General features: G+C 40.5%; 1 protein-coding gene across 7 annotated transcripts in view; it reads right to left on the bottom strand.

The window, feature by feature from the left end:
* MGMT (O-6-methylguanine-DNA methyltransferase) overlaps positions 1-24,893 on the bottom strand; it is a 300,274-nt gene that overhangs the window by 33,877 nt on the left and 241,504 nt on the right. For all 7 annotated transcript variants that reach the window (XM_054036012.1, XM_054036006.1, XM_054036009.1 and 4 more), the window contains one exon: positions 15,566-15,726. In XM_054036012.1, the coding sequence (XP_053891987.1) occupies positions 15,566-15,726 (161 nt within the window). The remainder of the gene's footprint in view (positions 1-15,565; positions 15,727-24,893) is intronic.

Consider the following 24,893-nt stretch of genomic DNA (forward strand, 5'->3'; position numbering starts at 1 on the left):
GTTAAACCTGTGCCTAGAATCAATTGTGGGTGTAATTACTTGTTGATAGAAAAAAGAGGGGACATGGAGAAGCTGGACAGAAAAAAAAAACCCCAAGCCATAAAAGTAACTGGATTGTTTCCCCTCTTTTTGTAGGGTTGAGGTTGATGTCTATTGAAGAGAACTGGAGGAAGGTATTAGATAATCCATTAAACGTATAACAAAACAGAGACTTTCTGCTTATTAAAGCCAGTCTCACATGAGATGGTAATAAAAGAAGCTGCCAGTCTATGGAATTTGAATTTCCTGTTGGCAGATATATGAAAACTTGTCAACTCTTTTCTCTTGAATCTGCCATGTCCACTGTGTGAAATACTAATAATCTGCCTGTAAATTTCGCATAGTATTGTACCATTACCTCCTACTTTAAAACACACTCCTGCATGTCTGATGAAGCTGGATTTAAAAAAGGGATAGTCACTAAAAATGGTTGATTTTTTGCTCTCTAGTGAGTTGAATCTCAATTATTACAACAGAATCAAGTAAATTTGTTCTTTGGTTAACTGCAAAAAAATTATATTGACAATGTTTTGTGTTTGCTGCTTTTCCAGGCACCAAGACAAGCATTGCCCTTTTCTCCCCAGCCACAGAAGGCTGCTTAGCAGTGGAAATGGTGTAATTCCATTTGCAGAAGATAGAAAGAGGCATGATTTGGGGAGGCTGCAACTGGGATTAAATAAGATTGTGACCCAAGACCCTCCTAATACCACGGTGATGGGTTAGTGATACAAGTTTATATCTTATTCTCCTATCTCCAGATATAGAAATAATACATGCAAACAAATAGAATGAACACACTTAGAAGATTACAAGCTTTCTAATGACACCATACAAGGGGTATTTAGCGTAAAGCATATTCCAGTTACATCATATTCACACTCATAAGCATATTTCCATAAAACATATGGAGTGCAATGTCACAACCACCTGGCAAGAGAGTACAGAGGGGTTACAGGATTATCCTGAGTCTGGTATGTACATTCTAGTTCACCAAAGAATGACAGGGCTCAAGAAAAAGCTGGTGTTGCTCTGGGCATCAATATTATTGCGAAATGTATGTACAGATACTATGTATGGAGTTATGTATATATACTGGAAATATGTTCTTGAAGTCTATGTCAAGGTGCTGGTCATCAACAAAGGTAAAAAACCCAGGGTTTCTGTCAGACAAGAGATGTTTATCCATCTATCTGTTTACATGTACATTGAGTGTTGTCTCGTTCACAATGGGTTTCCTGTCACTATTCTGAACTGGATGCAAATCAAGGATTGTAAGGACTTCAGAAACAAACTAACAGGAAGAGTTAAGCAGTGGGGGAAGCCCTATCTGGAGGTGTACATCGAAGGTTTGCTTGAATATACTTCGGAGAACGGAGGGCACCTTTGACTGAGGAAGTAAAAGGACAATGCTTTTGCTTCATGCAAAAGGGGTCTCCTCCACTCTTGGCTGAAAATGCTGGTGAGAACTTGGAGTGAAATAAGCTTCTTCAGACAAGTAACTTGTTAAGTTTAGTTTCAGAAAGCTTGTTATGCTTTTGTTTTATATGTAACCATTAGTTCCAATGGTCTCACTCAATATTACTTGAATCTCTATTCTTTGATAAACTTATTCTTGTTTTCACTATAAATATTCACTATATATAAGTGCTGTGGTATTACGCAAAGTGATGGTCTGAGTTCAATCGTACAAGCTGCTGTGTACTCCTCCTTTGGGAATAGCGGACCTGGTAATTCTGTGAATGTCCAGTGGATAAAGGGCTAGACACTACTGAGAATGCTCTGAAGACTTGGGGGCTGGTGTGTGCCTATCCCTATCTGTATAGATTGAGTGAGGCCTGCAGAAGCCTGGAAGGTAGTGCTTGTGCTGCCAGAATCTGGTGGTTTCAGGGAGCTGATTCACATCAGGAAGAGAAAAAACTCCCTCATGCTAAAGGCAGGTGGTACTAAGCTGTCCCACAACCAGAGGTGAAAGTAAGCTGGTCCGGTCCAGTCTGGTGTACCAGTAAGAGCCAAGACACAGCCGACCGTACTGGCAGGGCCGCTGATGAGGGGGGCCAAAAGGGGCTGCTTCCCTGGGGACTGACTATTTGAAGGGCCCGGGGCTCCCGGCAGCAGCCGGAGCCCTTACTCCTTTAAATCGCTGCCAGAGCCCCGGGGTAGCGGTAGCGGCAGCGGCGGCCAGGAGCCCGGGGCCCTTGAAATCGCTACCGGAGCCCTGGGGTAATGGTGGTGGCCGGGAGTCCCAGGACTCCATCAGTGATTTAAAGGGCCTGGGGCTCCCAACTGCCGCGCCAGCAGTTGGAGCTCCAGGCCCTTTAAATCACCGCTGGAGGCCTGGTGGTGTGGGCTGGGTAGCACTGAAGGGCTGGCTGGGGGAGTCTGGTCCCAGCCCCACCCCTTCTGGTTGAGCTGCCCCTGCCCCGGATCCCGGCCGCCCTGCGTACTGTTAAGTCTCTTAAGTTACTTTCACCTCTGCCCACAACCCTGGTTACCTCTGGGAAACATCACAGAGACATACCTAGATAATCCTGGCAAGTGACCCGCACTCACATACTGCAGTGGAAGGTGAAAACCCCCATGGTCACTGCCAGTCTGACCTGGGGAACAATTTCTTCCCAACACCACAAATGGCGATCAGTTAGATCCTGAACATGTGAGTGTAAATCAACCAGCCAACCACCCGAGAGAGAGAATGCTTAGTGACACTTCAGAGCCCAGGCCCACCCTGCCCAATATCCTCTCTCCAACCCTGATGCATCAGAGAAAGGAGATTTTAAAAAACCCCACCACAACCCAGTGGGGAGAAAAATCCCTTCCTGCTCCTGCAGGTGGCATGCTGTAACCCTGAAGCATGAAGGAATATAAAACAAACTGGAATTTAGCTCTAGGGCTAGTGAGACCTGCTCCCTATCATCACAAGCAACCCCCTCATACAGTCATACTCAGAGATGTGTCCAGTTCTCTTAAAACTTAGTTGTTTGCTCCCCAAATTCCTATTTGGAGGCTGTTCCGGAACCTCACCCATCTGATGGTTAGAAACCTTCTTCTAATTTCCAATCTGAGTTTGTTCACAGCCAGTTTACATCTGTTCTTGTGCCAACGTTGCCCTTTTGCTCAAACAGTCTTCATCCTTCCTGGTATTTACCCCCCAAAGTAATTCTAGAGAGCAACCATAGCCCCTCTCAGCCTTCATTTTGCTAGACTAAACAAGCCAAGCTCTTCCAGTCTCCAGTGATAAGACAAGTCCCTCCATTCCTCTGATCATCCTCATACTTGTTCTCTGCACCTGTTCCAATTTAAATTAATCTTTCTTGAACATGGATGACCAGAACTGCACCCAGTCCTGAAAATAAGGTCTTATTAGTACCTTGTATAATGGCATTAATACGTCTCTATCTCTACTGGAAATGCCTTGCCTGATACATCCTAGGATAACATTTGCCTTTTCCCATTTCTGTCACTCCAGGTCTTTCCGTGTAATATTCCAATCCTTTTCAGTATTGACGATGCCGCCAAAGTTTGTATCATCAGCAAATTTCATTAGCAAACACCTACTTTTTGTGAAAGGACATTAATAAAAATATTGAATAAGATTGGTCCCAAGACTGATCGTTGAGGAACTCCACTAGTAACCTCCGTCCAGTCCGATAATTCACATTTCAGCAAAAACTGTTGCCTTCACCCCTTTAGTCAACTCCTTATTTATCAAATTGCAAATATAAAAATATAACAAAGAAGGAAGAATACATGAAATTTGACTTTCACTACTAATTCATATTTATATGATTAATTTTAGAACACTTAAATAGAAAAATAACATAGAACTAAGTGATTTAAAAGATTACCCAATTAAATATGCACTTTTCTCCACAGAAAGGTTTGGCCTAACCAAATGTGCTGGAATACAGATAGTCTTGCTTTAACAGGCTCTCCTCCTCCAGCTAACCCCATAATACCTGGCTTGCTACCCTGCTCTTCAAATCTCATGCCACAGCACTTGGTTAATACCACCACAACCTGCTCACTGCTGCATCCCCTACAGTGCTTCTCACAGTACCTCCACAGCTTGCAAGATCTTCTAGAGCCCACATACAACTTGCAAGCTCCACAAGGATTCTGGTCACAAAGCAATTTTTAAAAGGTAATTAATTCCTAGTCAAAATATTGGTTACGATGAAGTAAAATTTTATTATCACTTAACAGAAAACCTTTAAAAATTCTATATTGCCCTCCCCAAACATTAGGCTTCAAATGCAAAGTTAAGATTACACATTAAAAATGAAGTATGAAGATATATAGTTAATGTCAGTCACAAAAACCTTAACTGTCCTCTGTATAAATACCATTTTGAACCAATTAGACACAACATCTAAGTAGATAAGCACGTAAAGTAAGTCCCATTCGCTGATACTTGTAAAACCATGTAGAAGTTGGAGGTTTGGTCACAAACCCTTTCACTGTTGCTAACAATAATAATAATAATAATTAATAATACCTAGCTCTAATATAGCATTTTTCCTTAGTACGCCTCAAGGCGCTTTACAGAGGAGCTCAGTATTATTATCCACATTTTACAGATAAGGAAATTGAGGCACACAGAGGTGAAATGACTGGCTCAACTAGGTCAATGTCAGGGTCAGGAACAGAATCCAGTTTTTTTGAGTCTTAGACCAGTGCTCTATGGCTATATTAAGTCCACAGTCTGCATATTTTCAGAGTATGCCTACGGACTTTTTTTGAGTTCGGAACACATTACTGGAGCAGTCATCTAAAATTAAGTGCAGCCTACTTTAAATAGGTGAGTACAGTTAGGTCACACATACAGCTATATAGGCTTAAAGGTTATTCTATATGCAGATACCTCAACAATTGCAATCACTATAGGAATTACAAACAACAACAGGTCAAAAGGTAGTAAAATTTTTATATTCTGGCAGTATTAACCTACATTGATAAGGGGTGTTTACCAATGCTCTACGAATAAAAAAATAAATAAAAATAAATAAAAACCTTTCAGTTAATGTTTTAGATGTATTTAACTGTTATTGTTACACACTTACTCTGTTAATGATCTAGGTTTCAAACAGTTCAGTTAAGTTATTCATAGTTCAACTTACTTCCCCATTTCTGCCTGGTCTCTCTCTTTCTTATTTCAAGTGTTTCCTTTTTCCTTCTTGATTCCAAATCGCCAAAATATAAGTTTATATTTTCCACTATATAAACTGTTTATGCTTGCCATGTTGTGACCTCCGTGTATTGATTCAAGACATCTGACAGTCTGTACTGCCGTTTTCAAATTCATGGGTGTTTTCCATCTATTCCTATTCTTTTAATCAGTTCTTCGCCCCCCCTCATCTTTTCCACTTGTAGCTTTGGGCTTAGACCTAGATTTCTGCTTCTGCTACCCCTGAAAATTAGTTTGATAGCTCTAAGGTTTAAAGAATTACATATTAATCAGCTATTTCTTTCCTTCTTAATTTGAGTATAGAGTTGCTTCCTTGTTGTAATCAATAAACTGGCATCCAAGGTTTAAAACTTCTAACTTCATGAATTAATATCTCAGCAAAGTCTACAATTTTTTACAAGCTTTCATTTAAAGCAAAGTGAAAGTGATCTGTATTGACCACAATACTGTACATGCTTTTCTTATTTTAGTAATCATCTTTCATTTGAGAGTCTGTCTTTATACATTTAAATGTACAGGACTGCATTGCATCAGATATAAAAATGTACTTTTTTGGACGTACAGTGGAATGTAAGTATAAGGGTACAAATTACAGTCTTGAATAAACACGTTTTTGAGCATAAAAATTGATGTGATGTTGAATCTGCTGTTAAGTAACAAACTGATAGAGGAGATAGCTCACTATCTTCAGAAAACTTGTAAATTATATTTAGAGTTGCAACTGCACAAATGAAACTATATTTAGAGAACATGAGACCTCCAGCAATTTAATTTCTGTGGGCAAGTGCTCTTCCCAAACAGAGTTACAAAAGCATTCCCCCTTCCCACCCCCAGTGTTGCCTTATAGCAGAGTGGCAGATTTTTTAAAGTTTAGTATCATTTTCTGCAACATGGCAGTAAAACAAAGAGGTGCTGCTAGATTCCACCTGAGAGGGGTTAGAAGAATGATCAAGGGATATTAACACTGTTCCATGGTGGTAAAAGATGGACTTTCAATTTTAGAGGCATATTTTATAATGCTGTGCTCAAGTGACAACTCCATGTAACAGTTCCATTCTCATTTCTAGTTACCATATGAATAACTTCCAAGATACACACTGCCTTCCACTGGAAGGCACATAGTGAGAAAATTAATTCATTTACACAGAAAAGTGTACATTCCCATAACTCATGTGGCAGGATTTTCATTAGAGGTCCTTTTGAAATAAGAGGTTCAACAAATATATGCAGAAGCAATAGGAACTGGTGCATGTAGAACGGACGTAGCACAAATCCCACCTCCAGCTAGCGAAAAAGTGAAATTTCACAACTATGAAGTAATAACTATAAAATGCCGACCCCCACCCCCAAAGTTAAAGAAAGTTTTTTTTCTAATGATAATGAGCATTTCATGTAGTGTATTCTGTTGCCACTGTGAGCTGAATATAGCCTGGTTAACTGAGCTGTCCTCTTTGACTTAAGTTTCTAAGACAGAGGGAGTGCTCAGGAAAGAACAGAGATGATTTTTGCTTATTGGCCTATGTACAGAATTGAGATATTTTTATCTAAAAGGTCCTGAGAAAGAGTGAGAGCGATATGGATGGGGCAGTATTTTACCAATATACCTTCTTGAATTCAAAACTCCTTTATATTACAGACATTAAATTCACCTGCAGTGTAAGTACGCATTCCTTTTCCATCTCCATCTTTGTCCTTCTACTAATTGTTTGTTACCTAGCAGCTCTGTGTTCTTGGGGAACCAGGGCAAAGTACCCAGCCTGTCTGACTCACGAAAGACCTCCACTCCCAGCCTCTGCTTGAACCAAATTTGCATCAGAAGATAGACTTACATAAAGCAATGAAAAGGCAGTAGGAGATACACCAAACCCTTGGGATAAGGATGACAGGATTAAGGAAACTCCCCTAGCCTCATTTGCATTGAAGATGAGACAAGGAGGCATCTCTATTAGCATACAGAATGGAGAACAGAGATTCCAAGGCAAAAACCGCACAGAACTCTGGGACTAGAAAAGCAGAGAAGTACTGCATGATGGGGGATCTCTGCTCCAGATGTTAATGAACCCACGCCTACATACACCAAGCTCAGGAGTTATCAGACCAATTCTAGTGATAAATCCTTTATTGGTGTCCAAAATAGTGAAGCTCTCTAATCGCACTGTGAACTCCCTCCAACAAACACCGCCCAAAGCCAGGAATGATCAGCTCCTATGTCTAACCTGAACAAAATAACTTTGGCATTCTCCTTTGTTTACACATAAACAAATCTAGTGTTCTCCCTTGAACCATTGTTGTTTCTCTACAAAAACCCCTATCCATGCTCAAGTAAGTGTTCTGATGCCGGGATCCAAAATTTGCATCAGTTCCATGGGGACTTCTTCTTCTCCTGACTGATCATGCTGGGGGCTCTGCCTGTCTCCAGCACTCTGGACCCTCAGCTACTACCAGCACCTGGAACCCCCGATCGATTCAAGCTTCATGGAGTGGTGAGAACCCATCTCTCTCTCTCTCTCTCTCGGTATAGCTTTCTGATCCTGACTTGTGTGATCAGTTATAGTTTTCTAAACCTGATTTTTATAATCAAGTTTAAGTCAGATTTAATATTATAACGATTTTGTTTGTTTGGCTCCCCTATGGTTATTACCTGGCAATAAATAACTTTCATGATTAACCTGGTTGCCTCTCTCTTCCTCCCCCCAAGCCCCGTGGGTGTTTTTTGGTTTCCTCATTCACTCTGCAGCAATGTTCCTCGTACCTAAGCTAAAAGATCCCTGCAGCACCCAAAAAATCCTGTGGGGTTTGCTCATCAAGTAGGTTACTACCAGAACAATTGTAACGTGAAAGTGGGGATAGGGACGTGTTGAACCTGAGACATAGGAGGGTGGCAGCCTGGAAGTGGTTTGCTGAATCCAGGGGCATATGAGGGTGGCAGATTGAAAGTGCTGCTTGACTCAGCTTGCTCAGGCATGCTCTATTCCGGAGCGGTATCCATGGCACATGAGGGTGACAGCTTGAAGGTGCTGTTCGACCTAGCCAGTTGAGTCCAAGGGCATATGAGGTGACAGCTTGGAAATGCTGCTTGACCCAGCCTACTGAGTCCAGGGACATACAAGAAGTCAGCTTGGGAGTGCTGATTAACCCGTACTCTCAGACACAAACTATTAATGTGTGTGTGTGTGTGTGTGTGTGTGTGTGTGTGTTCATCTGATTCTGAGGCTGGAAGAACCCAGTCCTGGGGAACCTAGTTTCTGCAGCATAGCTCCATTGGGAGGGAACTTTCAGCAGGGAGAAGTAGAACTCCTTATGAAAACACAAGTGACACAAGCAGTACATTGATAGAAGTACAGAATCCCCCCGCGAAGAGTAACCCTAATAAATGAGCATACCCCAAAGTAAAAGGCAAAGCTGATAACATGTTTGCCAGCAAATCTTTCCTTTTTTGCACTTTGCTTACTTTTTCTATGCAGGTAAGTATGGCAATACACGCACATTGGAGCCTTCAGGCCCCATGGATAGAGACTGGCTGTCAGCTCTTTGCAGAAATATGTTCCCATTTAGGCACATGGTTCCAGAGCAGGGGTGGGCAAACTACGGCCTGAGGGCCGGATGTGGCCCGCCAGCCATTTTAAGCCGGCCCTCGAGCTCCCACTGGGGACCGGGGTCTGGGGCTTGCCGCGCTGCGGCGCTCCAGCCAGGGTGCAGGGTCAGGGGCTGCTCCACGCAGCTCCCAGACGCAGCGACATGGCCCCGCTCTGGTGCTCCAGCTGGGGAGCAGGGTCAGCGGCCGCTCCATGCGGCTCCCAGAAGCAGCCAGGGGGTCAACTATGTATAGGGGCAGCCAGGGGGTCAACTATGCATGCTGACCCTGCCTCAAGCTCTGCCCCCGCAGCTCCAATTGGCCAGGAAACCCCCCCCCCCCGGGATAACAGTTTCATTCCGCTTCCAGTTTATGTAATTAGCCCAAACTATGCTGCAATGCTGAAGGTTCTTCGTTGAAACCCTGTCACTGATGATGCACAATGGGAGAGGAAGTTGTTACATCTTCAGATAATATAATTTAGTTTACCTTTTTTCTTTTAAATAATGTAGGAAATTACATTTAAAAACTGCATTAAAATAACATCATTCAGGTTGCAAAGTCAGTACTTGAAAGTTAGGAAATGACAGAATTTATATTGCCTGTGCAACTGTAATTCATCCCCCTTGTGCATATGCATTCTGATAGCTTAATTATGAGATTGCATACTGTCACATGTTTTCACAGGACCCCTGCCTCATTCAGGGCACGGAATGGATGGTGCTCAGACAACTCATAAGGGAAAGGTTTGGTGAATGAGGCTGATTTTAGGATGTTTGCCTCATTTACTCTAGAAGTTGGAAGTGTGCAGAAAACAAGGCAGGAGGACTGCAGAAAGTGAAAGGATACTCTTGTGGTTAAGGCAGGCAAATGACATATAGAAGAACTCAGTTCTATCTCTGCCATGCCCTGCCTATTGGAGAAACAAGGTGGGTGAGGTAATATCTTTTATTGGATCAACTTCTATTGGTGAGAGAGACAAGCTTTCGAGCCACACAGAACTCTTCTTCAGGTCTGGGACACTAACTCAAAGTGTCACTGCTAAATATAAGATTTGAACAGATGGTTTAGCGTAAGCAGTTAACACATATTTCAAGGAACCATTCAAAGTGAAGTGGCCCATTAATACCGTTCCAGTCATAGGGAAGAAAGGAAGAGGGGGCGGGGGAAGCAGTTGGGGAGGTTGGGGGGGGGGTTGTTAATTTTCCTATGTGATACTAAGCAAATCAAAATTTTGGCCACTATTGTCTGTTCCTCATTTTCCGAGGGCCAACTTGAGACATCCAGGGCCGAATGTAGCTGCAAAATAACTCCCTACTGAAACTGACAGCAACAAGAACTGCGGCTGCTCAATACCTCTGGCAGTAAGACAGTGTTCTCTGGAGGAATCAGCATGGTTTGAAACCACTGTGACCAAGATGACTTTCTTCAATCTGCCCTTAGTAACCAGAGTGAAAACTTTTCTTTCACAGACACACTTTGCTAATATTACTTCCATTTTGTCATCTTAATATTAGACTACTCTAATATTCTCTTCACGTGAGACTACACCTTGGCACCATACATCAACGTAAGTTAGTGAAAAATTCTGCTCATTTATTGGGCGTGCTGCATGCCAAAAGCGCCACCCAATATACTGGTGCTCCGTATTCTGCATTTCTTGGCGGAGTTTAAGGTGTTAATTTTTTTAATGTAGAAAGCCCTAAATATTTTGGATAGAAGCCAGTTGAGAGACTATGTCCTCTGACTAGGTCATACAGCTACAGTTATGGTCATCAGAGGTGTCTGAGATAACAGCCCACTGGTTTAGAAGAAAAGGGGCTGAGAACGCATTCTCTCTAGTGGGGGACTTTAATTCTGGAATTCAATTCTTTCCTAATCCATTAAAGGCACAGACTATCTAAGCATGCTGCAAAGTCCATCCATTCTTGAGGCTATGCGGGGAAGAAGCTGGGTTAAAGGATGTAATGGTTGGATTAGGGAATTAACTCTTTGGTAGGATGATGGGCATAAGAAGGTTGATATGATCAAGTCTTCACATTTTTAGATTATTATTCCTCTGCTTTTGTCAATTTTTTAAAAAAAGTGCCTAGAGCTATCGGTTGGCACTTTCAAATGCAAATGTAAAGAACATAAACAAATACCTAAATCTCAGTTGAGCAACTCTGTAGCTCTGGTGTAAGGCCGCCTTCACAAATAAGCTGAAACATACAACATACCCTATTAAAAACCCTCTGTGTGACACTTTACTACCTTAGTTTTCCTACTAAATAACTTTCTACAAATATTACCTTTTTGAAGTTATAATACATCTTCAACATGACATTCTCCCATTTGTTCCAACAGTACTTTTATATTGTATGAAATGATCACTGAGAGAAAGAGAAAGTAAGAGACTATATAAAGAAAGGTATCACATCAGTGCAGTTTGGCCAATTAAGTCTGTGTCAGCATTTCCTTTATACGCTTGCTTTTTTCTATCATAAAATGTGCACACCTGGTCTCAGTCCAAGACCAAATAATTGAACTAAATTAAAAAAACCTGGATCTGCACATGTTAAAATGAGGAAAACCTATTTCAGGGTTCCAAAAACTAAACTTGAAGTATAGAAGGTCACTAAACATTACAATTCAAGCTCAGTGGGAGGCCAACCAAAGGTAGGCTTGCTGCAGACGCCCTAACCTCCAAAAAGTCACACCTGTTCCATAGCTAAGAAGTGCAGACCCACCTGGGAGAAGCAGAACTCTTGTATATCAGAACTTTGCTCCTACCCTGTAGTTCTAAATTCTCAAGGCCTGCAAACCCCCTACTCAAGGCTCCATATGAAGCAGAAATTAATTCAGCTTTTTACTGGATTTACTCTCCTACTTGGCTGTTGCTAGAGAGTGGAGAGGGAAAAAAATCAGTAAGGAGGAGGCAGCTTATTCTCCCTTCCTGCCCAAAGAAGTATTTTAACTCAGTGGATCTTTCTTTCTCTTTTTGGCTGATCGCTGAACTCTCCCAATAATACTGACAATGACATAATTGCCATAGAGCAATTAGGCTAGCAAAATCAGAGCTGCTGTTCGTGGGAAGGGAGTGGTTCAGAATGCCTCATTATACATTCTGTGGCTGTTGCAGCTACTCCTCTCAGAATAAGGAGTAGCCTCTGTGGGTGAACAGCCCAGGAGGCTCATGAAAAGTCATCACACAAATTTCTGCAGGACCTGGAACCTGAAAACAGTAGCTAAAATAAAATCTGTAATTATTCATTTTAAGCTATTATATTTCATTAACCAAGCTCAAAGTTTCAATCCTGAGCTTTCTGCTCATGTAAATCATGACCAGCAGAGTTTTGTGGTACAAGGGCTTATTTTAAAGTGCTTATGAAAGCTGCTGGTTGATAGTCCTGGAGACTGAAATACCTTATTTATTCAAAGAGCAGATACAGGAAGAACAGCAGCAGTGGAAGCTTCCCCTCCCTGCTCCACCAGTGTACCTCAACCCTGATCTATATTAAAGTATTTTTAAACAGCAATGAAACATGTCAAAGTGCTTAACTTCATTCCAACCAGTGGAAAATCTGTGGCACTTTTTCAGGTGATCATTCCATGGGATTAGCAGCTACATTTAAGCAGCACAACACTGAACTGACATTTTTGAATTCAGTGTTTTTGCAGTTTGTAGCAGTCTATTGTATACACCCAAATTTTCTTTTTTAAATATGGATGATATAAACAAGAACTCCTACATCTCCATTTCATTAACCACACAGATTCAAATATCTCTGAATTAAAACTTTTTTAGCAAGTATAAAATGTGTATTACTGATATGATATTGTATTATCTCCATATAAGCCTTTATAATCATGCAAAAAGGAGAGGAGAAAAAAGTTTAAAATGTTATATACTCAATACTTGCCCTATAACAAGACAATCTCAGCTGTTGCATTTAAACAACTGCTATCACATGCATTGATCAATTCAATAAAAAGAGTCACTATACACAGTGATTACATTATTTTCCCCTTCTAAAAACAATCACACCATACAACAACTGTTTGCCAAATTTCATTTTTAAAGTCAAAGCTGCATTTAGTCAGAAAAGTAATAAAGAAAGCATCATATACAAAAAGCTGAAAGATTTTTGAATAAAAATTACAAGCAATAATGAATAGGTGAAATTTGCAATCACAGAAGCCTAAATTGTGACCACAAAACATGCATATGCATTCATTTCTGCACGTGCGACTAATTGCATGTACAATTACTTATTTTGTGCATGACAATGTCTGTTTTACATGTGCATGCATGCATGTTTTGTAGGTGCAACATAGGCAATGTATACAACTACACTATGTTTGAAAATGAGACCCTACATGCTATAGCCCAAATTAAGGTTCCTAAATGTGGAGCAGCACAGCAGGAGACGCTGTGATGTGTTGGAGAGAGACACTGTGTTTCCTTCAGTGCTGCATTCTAGCAAAGTGTAGTACAAAGAAGGACATGGTAGGTCACCACCCTGCCCAGACTCAAACTCCAGGGGTGTTCCTAGTGGCACTTCTGTTCTGTCCTCACAGAGTGGTGCTTGCTGCATTCTGGCTGCATATGGTGCAGAAACATGGAATGGAGGGGAAAAGACTGCATAGACCTTATACCTGGACTGGAATCCTTATGGCTGCATTATTGAAGAGAAGGTTTGTGACGTTGTGCAGTCTATATGGTTTTATAAAAACTTGATAATAAGTCAATATAATGTAACTGAGATAGTTTTAGAGAAAATACGGTAATAAGTGAATGTAACGTAACTGGGATATGCCTCATGCAAAAGGTCTCTTGTAAGGTATCATTACAAAGCTTATAATCTACTGAGTATGATCATCTGATTTGTATAAATGTACCACTCTTGTATCTAAAACTAGAAATATAAAATGTAACTCTGAGGGCCTATTGTAATTGTGTAAAGTGTGGACCATTAATGATGGTTTGGAATCTTGATGACTCCCATTGTCTGCAGATGGCTGTATTTACCTGTGAGTCTTCCTGTATATGTGTGTGCTGGCAAGTGAGTAATGAAGTCTTGCAGTGACATGTGATCATGTCACCTGAACTGGAATCCATCTTTAACCTGGTGCTTTTCCAGTGAGGGGGGTGGAAAACCAGAGAGACAAAGAGTTCCCGCCTTATACAAAAGATATATAAAGGGGGGAAGAGAACAGAGAGGGAGAGGAGCCATCATGAAGAATCCCCTAGCTACCACCTGAGCTGCAACAAGAGCTGTACCAGGGGAAAATTGTGCCCAGGCCTGGAAGATGTCCAGTCTGAGAAAAACTTACTGAAGCATCTCTGAGGGTGAAATTATCTGTATTCAGTTTGATTAGGCATAGATTTGCGCATTTTATTTTATTTTGCTTGGTGACTTACTTTGTTCTGTCTGTTACTACTTTGAACCACTTAAATCCTACTGTCTGTATTTAATAAAATCACTTTTTATTTAGTAATTTACTCAGAGTATGTATTAATACCTGGGGGAGCAAAGAACTGTGCATATCTCTCTATCAGTGTTATAGAGGGCGAACAATTTATGAGTTTGCTCTGCATAAGCTTTATGCAGGGTAAAACGGATTTATCTGGGTTTAGACCCCATTGGGAGTTGGGCATCTGAGTGCTAAAGACAAGCACACTACTGTGAGCTGTTTTCAGGTAAACTTGCAGCTTTGGGACAGGAGATTCAGACCCTGGATCTGTGTCTGGAGCCAGACGGGAGTGTCTGGCTCAGCAAGACAGGGTGCTGGAGTCCTGAGCTTGCAGGGAAAGCAGAAGCAGGGGTAGTCTTTGCACATCGGGTGGCAGCTCCCAAGGGGGTTTCTGTGATCCAACCCGTCACAAGGTTATATTGGAAACATCAATGCTATGTTACAGTGCATAATAGGGAGGCTACTAGTTCCCTTTTTTGAGTAATAAATATGTTCTTATGGAACCTAGTTTCTCAGAGAGTGTTCTAAATATATTTAATTAAAACACAGTTCCCTTAAAATGTACATATTATTCACAGTCAAAAGATTACATTCATGGAGAGACAAGAAAGAGGCCACTGCAGAAAGCAAACTACCGTGATTTTTACTGGGGACAATTTCACTTCATGTAATTGACTTTTATGTCTTTGGGAAAAATAGCAATAAATGGAACATGGTAAGGGGGAAATTTCTCTCTTAAGCAATGTGTTTATTTAAATATATGTATATTACTACTACTTGGGTAACAATACTTGCTCTTTGTAACTATTAAAAAAATTAAAACATCTTGTAATAATTTTGAGAATTAGTTTTAAAACTGATCAAAAAAGATACAACATAGCTACCTAATGTTACTTAACTATCACCAACTGTGTTTATAGAACTGGCTAATTGTCCATTTATAAGCCTCATTCCCTGTGTTGTTGGCAAAAAAGATAGTTTAAGTTAACAATAGGCTTATTGAAAAATTTACTGCCATTCAGATGTGTTTGTATTTAAACCTTTCAGCCAGCAAACGTCAAGAGTTGAACTGCATCATTTTTACTGTCTTTGCCAAGAATTATGGAAACCTGTGCCAAAACTAATACAACCATTTGAAGCAGTTGGAAATTACGAACCCTGGTAGCTACAGTACACTATATGCAGCCTCTATTTAGAGCAATGTAAAATGTCCAACTCTGGTGTAGTCCAAATGAGAATGTGATGTAAGTGATAGTTAATCAAGTCAAAACATTTTACATGAAATACTAAAGTATTACTTGGTTACAGACCTTGTTCAAAAACTGGATGGTGAAAGGGAGGCATAGGAAGTTTCTCGGTCATCCAGGGCTCACAGAAGTAGGCCTGAAGCCAGGCTGTGCACTGTTTCAGTGGTTCTGTCATTTCCTCTGGGCCTTCGCATACCTCACAAGTAACTGAGGCCTCCTTAGTGCTGGAAAAGCGATAACATTAGTTTAATAAGTTTAATAGCCAAGCTGCTGAAGATTTTAGCATGCTAAAGACACAGAGAAAATATTTATTACATTAAACGGAAGAAAAATGTTAATGTTACATGGACTTCTTTTTCCTCTCGTAAACACTAACACAGAATGCTACTACATAAGGAAAAATGAAAATCAAATTAGAAAAGGAACTGCAATATAGCAACAGCTCCTGGGCGGAGGGATAGCTCAGTGGTTTGAGCATTGGCCTGCTAAACCCAGGGTTGTGAGTTCAATCCTTGAGGGGGCCACTTAGGGATCTGGGGCAAAAATCAGTACTTTGTCCGGCTAGTGAAGGCATGGGGCTGGACTCGATAACCTTTCAAGGTCCCATCCAGTTCTAGGAGATAGGATATCTCCATTAATGTATTTATTTATTTAGCTCCGTGTCTAGTTGGAGCAAAAAGCCTGAATGATATTTACTGTTATATACTTTCCAATGCAGGCAGACTGAAATGTATACTATATAGTATTTTTGTATTTGCATTATAAAAATGAGTATTTCATACCTGTTAAAGTATTGAGAATATATATATAGACACGCACCCCCAATTAAAATGTTCAGTAATTTGAACCCGTTCATTGTCTCCAATGCCTTTTACCAATCTGACAAATGTAAAACAATTCAGAACATCAGAAGTCAAAGAGATTCCTTATTACCTTTAGAATTGCAATGACAATACAAGGTGAACAAAGAACAACACTTGTGAGAAATATAGGACTTTCTTTTTTAACTTACCTGTTTGGATTTCCATTGCCTAGGGAGGGGAGAATACCATGCACAGATGTAACCATGTAAAAAAACAACAACAGGCTAGGGTGGGGTGGGGTGGATGATGATGAAGGAGACACCAGAACTGAAAATGCACAAGTCCATCAACAAGATAGTAAAATTACATATCCTCAACATTGTCCCAGTGGTTATAGCTGTGCTGGGAATAAGGTTTTCTCTCCTTCTTACTCCTTGACACCTAGCAGAGTCCGATAACCACCAAGGAGTTTCCCCGTGGGACAGAGGAAAGGAAATTGCATTCCATGCAACCAGCACTTTCCTCTTCCAGCTATTATCGTCAGGTTTCTGCTTCCCTCCACTGTGGAAGTGAAGGGAGGCAACTGAGAATTAGTTTGCTTTTAAATAACAGCTTAGATTTTCAGAATATGTCAGAATGTAACAAATATTGCAGAGGGCGCCTACAAAGGACCTAGGGGTTACAGTGGCAAGAAGCTGGATATGAGTCAACAGTGTGCCCAAGAAGGCTAACGGCATTTCAGGCTGTATAAGTAGGGGCACTGCCAGCAGATCAAGGGATGTGATCATTCCCCTCTATTCGACATTGGTGAGGCCTCATCTGGAGTACTGTGTCCAGTTTTGGGCCCCACACTTCAAAAAGGATTTGGAAAAATTGGAAAGAGTCCAACGGAGGGCAACAAAAATAATTAGGGGGTTGGAGCACATGACTTAGGAGGAGAGGCTGAGGGAACTGGGATTGTTTAGTCTGCAGAAGAGAAGAATGAGGGGGGATCTGATAGCTGCTTTCACCTACCTGAAAGGGGGTTCCAAAGAGGATGGATCTAGACTGTTCTCAGTGGTACCTGATGACAGAACAAGGAGTAATGGTCTCAAGTTGCAGTGCGGGAGGTCCAGGTTGGATATCAGGAAAAACTATTTCACTAGGAGGGTGGTGAAACACTGGAATGCGTTACCTAGGGAGGTGGTGGAGTCTCCTTCCTTGGAGGTTTTTAAGGCCCGGCTTGACAAAGCCCTGGCTGGGATGATTTAGTTGGGAATTGGTCCTGCTTTGAGCAGGGGGTTGGACTAGATGACCTTCTGAGGTCCCTTCCAACCCTGATATTCTGTGATAAATTTCAGGATTTACTCCCCACCCCCCACACATGATTTTCTTCTTTTCCTGCTGTTTTAAGACTATGTGGGGTTTGGGTAGGGTGTAGGTGGGGGAAGGGCAGTAAATCGGCTGGTCTTGCTTTCCTTATGTTCAGTATCGTATTGCACAATATTCAATTCACTTGATTTCTGAGTAAGAGCAAAACAAAGTACATAAATGTTGCATAGCTAATATATTAATTTGAGATTTCAGTGAGCATCTGGACATAGTAGGCTGTTGAAAGTGGGGAGTTCTCCTCTGAGTGTCCTAATCTACATACTTCCTGCAGAGTGAAGCAAATTGATCCAGGACCCTACAAGAGCTTTCCTGGCAGTGCACATCCAACACCATGGGACATTGAAGCCTTTGTGGGTGTCTCTCAAAGTTCAGGAGAATTAATTTGTCTTTCGGTACTAATAAAATTATCGTGCCCCACCAGCAATACATAGAGGAGAAAGGATGTGCGTGGGAGTCTTCTAATAATCTATGAATGGTTATATACAGAGCTGACATCATGAATCGATGCCAAAAAGAGCAACCACACCTTCTTTAAGCCTGCCAAAAACTTTTCAACACCCAGTGTTTATTATCCTTCCCGATAAACCATCCAGCAATTTTCTGATTATTATAAAACAGGCTGTTTGGAAATTGCCTCATGGCCTATTCAGGGTACTTTTGCTGTCACAAGGGACCACTTGTATAGATTCCAGTCCTGGCTTCTTGTTTTCTGCTGCAGGTATGCTCAATCCCAGGAAAAGGAAGCTCCACTCATGGCTCAACAGTATTTCCCTTGACAGTGCTACAAATATAACGGACCAATTCTCTGAGGGAGAATGGCGGCTACAAGGCAAAGTGTTGAAGGTGGAAATAGGTGAAAAGTAGGTAAAAGTGGGGGGATCCTCCTAGTAGTAATAAAGCTATAGAAAAATCCCAGCAGGACTGAGGGAATTAAAGCAAGGCTATTTGGTCTCTTCAGTCACTCAGATGGGGGTTGTGGAGGAAACCCTTGACAATTTCCCAGCATGCCAAAGTACCAGACGCTTAACAAAATATTTTCTCTTAATAGGAAACCTAAGCAAATGAAAAATGTGTGATGTATCAGTAATGACATAAAAGACTCCAAGTCTGTTTTTGCCACAAGGCACCTTTGCAACAAGACCTAGCCACCTCAAATGCTTGATCCACAAATGCATATGAAACTGAAAACAACAGGGTATCAATGTAATCAGACACCTACTCTTGTCTCTGCCTCTGGATAGGATAAATGATGTATAGTCAGAAGCTATTTTAGGGTTTATTCTCAGAAGTGAAACCCTCATCTGTTTGAATTGTGCATGATCAAATGGCCTTGCAATTCTCCCCAATGCCAAGTCATTTTCTAACTAATTGTTAAGCACCGAAGGCCACATTGTTGATTAGCAAGAAAATAATATAGCAGAATGGAGAAAGAAAGGTGGGAAAGTTAAAATACCAGCGAGATAGACAGCATGCAACAGATGATTAAACAATCGGTTAAAAGCATTAAAAATGCAAGTTAAAAATGGATTGTTTGGCATATAAGAAAACAAAAGAAAAGCAGAAGACACGGAGGAAGATGCAACTGTGCATGTAGCTTGCCAGCAGCCTCCCTATTAAATGCAAACTTCTTGTTGTTCTGCCTATTTATATGGCCAGGTTATAATTTTGAGGGTTTTGTCGTTGTAGTGCTTTGTAAAAGGTTTGTACACTTTTTACATTCTTTTGGGATTTAAAAATACTGGTCAAAGAATCTAATTCAATGGGACTATTTATGTGCATAAACTTATTCACATGCTGGCTTGGGGCCTTCCACTGCAAGCTCTCTAGGCCAAGCACTAGCCTATATTATGTTTGTATATCCCTCAGCACAATAGGTCTATATGACTGGAGACTCTAGGAACTCCCTCAATATATTTCATTGTAATAAAATAATAAAACTCTTGAAACCTGCAACAGCACAAAATTAATGGATTTCTCTGATCCATATAACAAGAGTGGCACCACACGCATTCAAGATTCTGGTGACCTCAACCAGGTTCACATCTGCTTGCTTGATAGTCGTAGGTAGGCTGTGACTTGGACTACTCAAACATGAAGAGAAGAAAGGGAAGAGTAGAAACCTTTCTTATACCCCCGTGCTGGCTACTCACTTATTATCCCTCTCCCTGGAGCAAGTGGGTGAGGAATAGCCAAGCTTGGCTCCGCCTCCCACCACACCAGCCTGCAAAGTCTAGCTGGCACAGAGGTCGTAATTTTCTTCTGGTATAAACTAGCAGCAAAATTACTACCTCTTATTCTGTCTCCCAGGAGTAAGTAGGAAACAGAAATGGTATTATTCTTCAGAAGGGTGTCTCTGAGGCATAATGCCTCCTGGGCTATTGCTGGGGTGCTATGGTATATGCATCATCCCTTGCTTGAAGCTTTGTGAAAAGGCACAATCTAGACTTGGTTCCATTTTTAATAATAAGCAACATAATACAGATCTGCCAAATTATTCCTCTCCCTTTAAAAATATGCTTTAATTACAACATCTGTTGTGTCTACTGTCTGAGCTGTGGTGCACTCACCTATGGTGTGGGACACCCAAGTTCCAACTCCTGCTCCACTCACTACAGTATTTATAAATAGTGGAACAGCTGCAACAGGAGAGACTGAGAGAGCCCTGCTCCAAAATACACCATAGCCCAATTATTCTGATTTGCTCCTGCAATAAGGTAAATCCAAGTTCAAATCCCTTCTCCAGTTGGGAGGGGGAATTTAATTCAGATCTCCCACATCCTGGGTGAATGCTCTAAATATTGGGATCAAGGTTATAAGAGAGGCTGCTGCTTTGTTTCATCTTCCTTCATTCCCTCCATTTTTTTTTTTTTTGGTGTGGAATTATTCAGAAATGCGTATCAAATTCACAAATAGTTTTGGGTTGACCAAAACTACATTTTTCGGCAAATAAACTATACAACCCGACTTACTCTCCTCTCTCCTCCACTTCCCCCCTCCCATTCTGACATGTATAAAAGTGGCATTCCCTTCTTTCTTGAAACTACCACCCTTCAAAAATATCTGACTTTACAACAGCAGGTGCTTTTAGAGGATCAATGCTGGGATAGAACTTCCAGCCAGCGACCTTTACGAGACTTCATAGCCACAATTTAGCCCCACTATACCCTGCTCAACAGGTGACTCAAAGGAAGCCCCAGAACATTTAGCAGAAGAAATTTAGAGTAGGTGAGCTGAATTATGTAATGTTTTCCCTCAGGTGAAATTTCTTTTATTCAGTGTTTCATGTTTCTTTGGAAGTTTCTGAACATCTTGTACTGCACTCTATACATGCTCCTCTTACTCAGCTTCTTCCTGTCCTTGCCTATTGTTCAAATTTAGGAGGCAAATGCCCATCTAATTCTTACACTAAATGTTTGCAACTAGCCTTCAGCAATGAATAAACAAAAAGATGGGGAACCTCTATGTTAATGTTAAGTTTCAGAGTAACAGCCGTGTTAGTCTGTATCCGCAAAAAGAAGAACAGGAGTACTTGTGGCACCTTAGAGACTAACAAATTTATTAGAGCATAAGCTTTCGTGGACTACAGCCCACTTCTTCGGATGCATATAGAATGGAACATATAATGAGGAGATATATATACACACATACAGAGAGCATAAACAGGTGGGAGTTGTCTTACTAACTCTGAGAGGCCAATTAATTAAGAGGAAAAAAAAAAAAAAAAAAAAAAAAAAAACTTTTGAAGTGATAATCAAGCTAGCCGAGTACAGACAGTGTGATAAGAAGTGTGAGAGTACTTACAAGGGGAGATAGTCAACGTTTGTAATGGCTCAGCCATTCCCAGTCCTTATTCAAAGATCTACAACCTATCCTGAAAGATGATCCTTTACTCTCACAGATCTTGGGAGACAGACCTGTCCTCGCTTACAGACAACCCCCCAACCTAAAGCAAATACTCACCAGCAACCACACATCACTGAACAAAACCACTAACCCAGGAACCTATCCTTGTAACAAACCCCGATGCCAACTCTGTCCACATATCTATTCAAGTGACATCATCATAGGACCTAATCACATCAGCCATACCATCAGGGGCTCGTTCACCTGCACATCTACCAATGTGATCTATGCCATCATGTGCCAGCAATGCCCCTCTGCCATGTACATTGGCCAAACCGGACAGTCTCTACGCAAAAGAATTAATGGACACAAATCTGACATCAGGAATCAAAATACTCAAAAACCAGTGGGAGAACACTTTAACCTGTCTGGTCATTCAGTGACAGACCTGCGGGTGGCTATATTACAACAGAAAAACTTCAAAAACAGACTCCAAAGAGAGACTGCAGAGCTAGAATTGATATGCAAACTAGACACAATTAACTCCGGTTTGAATAAGGACTGGGAATGGCTGAGCCATTACAAACGTTGACTATCTCCCCTTGTAAGTACTCTCACACTTCTTATCACACTGTCTGTACTCGGCTAGCTTGATTATCACTTCAAAAGTTTTTTTTTTTTTTTTTTTTTTTTTTTTTTCCTCTTAATTAATTGGCCTCTCAGAGTTAGTAAGACAACTCCCACCTGTTTATGCTCTCTGTATGTGTGTATATATATCTCCTCATTATATGTTCCATTCTATATGCATCCGAAGAAGTGGGCTGTAGTCCACGAAAGCTTATGCTCTAATAAATTTGTTAGTCTCTAAGGTGCCACAAGTACTCCTGTTCTTCTTTTTATGTTAATGTTCTTTCCCTCACTGATCCCTAGGGAAAGGGCCTTAATCTTGGGCTATACAGCCACCAGTGGCAAGGAGCCAACAGCAAACAAAATAACAGCCAAAATAACCACAGGTTCTATGCTATACCTCTGGGCAGCTTGAATCTTGAACTGCGACATAACAAAACTTAACTTTTATTTTTACACATGAAAATAAAATAAGTATATTCATCCAAGAAAGACAAGAAACTAAAGAGCCGTTATTTCAGTGAGTTTCACAGCTTTCTCAACAAGCAATAACAGTCAGTTTAATTGGAAAGGTCTATGTGTACGTTTGCTTGATGAAGGTACCGCATAAACATTTTAAAAGCATTTCAGAACAGTATTCTTGTGTCCAAGTGTGGCAGATTTGCCCATATTTTTTTCACTGAAATATACTGTTTTGCCTTTCTGTTCACGGATTTCATTGGTTTCCCTCAAAAGAAAAAGCCACACATTTTATTTGCAACCTTGCTAGTATAATGAAAAGCATTCCTTTAAAATGCATTTTTTTGGGGGGGAGGGGAGTTCTGCATTTTCCTGTATTACCAATGCCCTTATTGGGGATGTAAAGCCTTATACTTGCTTAGGTTAGCGACTGGAATTAGGTGCTGTCCAGCATCCTTGGAGGATACAAGTTCTATTTCTTGCTATATTTCTAGTCTGCCAACTGAATTAAAATGTGACCTGTATTTCTTACCATTTCCCACTCTTTAAAGGACATTTGCAGAATTTTTATAGTAGTAAAATTTATCTTAAATTGATTTTTTATGCTTGTGCTAAAGATCTCAACCTCTGCTTTACCCTGTACATTTTTCTACTTTAGATCTCATTTTTAACTCTTTCTCTGTTGGTATGAAATAACTATTTATGGATGAAATGCTGTTAAATGGACTTCGATCCTAAAATAAGGATTTATGACATGATATTTAACATAGCTGACATAGCCTAAAACAATCTAATTTTTTGTATGCGTAACAAAAATGTCCATTTAAAAATAAGTTATTCTTGTTCTTTTTAAAGTCTTGTATTACTCATCATTGTTCTCCCTCTTATTAGCATAACTGTGGCATGACAGTATCCACAACAGCTACACCTATGACAGAGGGGCTTCTAAAGACTTTCCTACAGCAGAGTCCAGAAATCCAAATCATTATCGAGTTCAGCAGCACATGGTTGCGCAAAATATCATCTCTGGATTTTCCCAAGCAAGCAGCGCATACAAATAACAACTCCTTGCTTGTTATATTAAAATCTAGAAACTTGCTCCTCACCGCTCCACTAGTGAGCGCACAGTGCCTTAGCCCAATGGCAAAAATCTCCACAATGCTAATCACTAGCTGAGCTGCTGCTGCACAACATGCAAAGAGCAACTTCCAGCTGAGACAAGCTTAGCACAGTTCCTACCAGCTTGGCCAGGAGGAGGCTTCCTTTTGGATCCACTAAGGTTTGCAGCTGCCTACAGATCAAGTATCTCAGTTTGATTCTCAGTTGTGGGTAATGTACAAGACATTCATGAAAGTTACTGGCTGGGGGAATTCACTACTGGTTTAGTTCACTCTAGTGTCTTACCACCCCACTTTACACATATAACAGCTGTATTATACTGTTCTTTTACTATACTCCATGACTGGTTCTATTGACTTTGCTTTCTGTAAGCCTCACAACTAAGTAAAACACTGGGTCCCTGCTCATACAAAGCAGAGAATGGTGAGCTTCTCTTACCCCTTTTTAGAGTCTCCTTAGAATTGTATTTTTTACATGAAACAATAGAAAGGAAAAGAGTGTTTTTAACAGAGGAAAAATATAAAAACCATCTGTGTCAGTTTAATAAGGCATCTTTCAAGACATATGCAACTATTGGCAAATTAGAAATACTTTCAAAACAAACATGTAAACAGCAAGTTGGCTTCAATACCATTGTTGAGGAAACATTAGATTTTAGTATGTGCTTATGAAAGTTTTTAAAGTTTTCTAAATGCCTTTCCATCATGAGAAACAGAAAAGGCCTATTACTATGTTTGGGGATACAATGCCACTGTGGTTAACCATATTCCAAATTGGTGTGGCTTTTATTTAAAGCTTCCTGAGTGGTATCACTTTTTTTTTTCCCCTCAATGAGTCGAATAAAATTTAACTGAAACATTCTAAGATGGACCTTGAATTGTCATTTAAAATAAAAAATAATACACCACAATGATTCAGATGGCAATTTTCTTAGGATGCAGAATCCTTGTAAACATAGATCAAATCATTCTAAGAATGTTACACAGGCACCTGAAACTGTTAAATACAATAGGTACCATTAGCATACAATGCTAATTTCCACTGTATGTAATCAGGCATGTTCAAGGGTTTATCACTTGGTAATAATTACCTCACCCTCTAGTGGTTAGCTTGAAAAAAGGAGCTGGGAGCGAATGCAGATTCTCCTTTATTTCAAGTTGTTGAAATAA

Source organism: Malaclemys terrapin, chromosome 7 (genome assembly GCF_027887155.1).
Source record: "Malaclemys terrapin pileata isolate rMalTer1 chromosome 7, rMalTer1.hap1, whole genome shotgun sequence".
NCBI lineage: Eukaryota > Metazoa > Chordata > Testudines > Emydidae > Malaclemys > Malaclemys terrapin.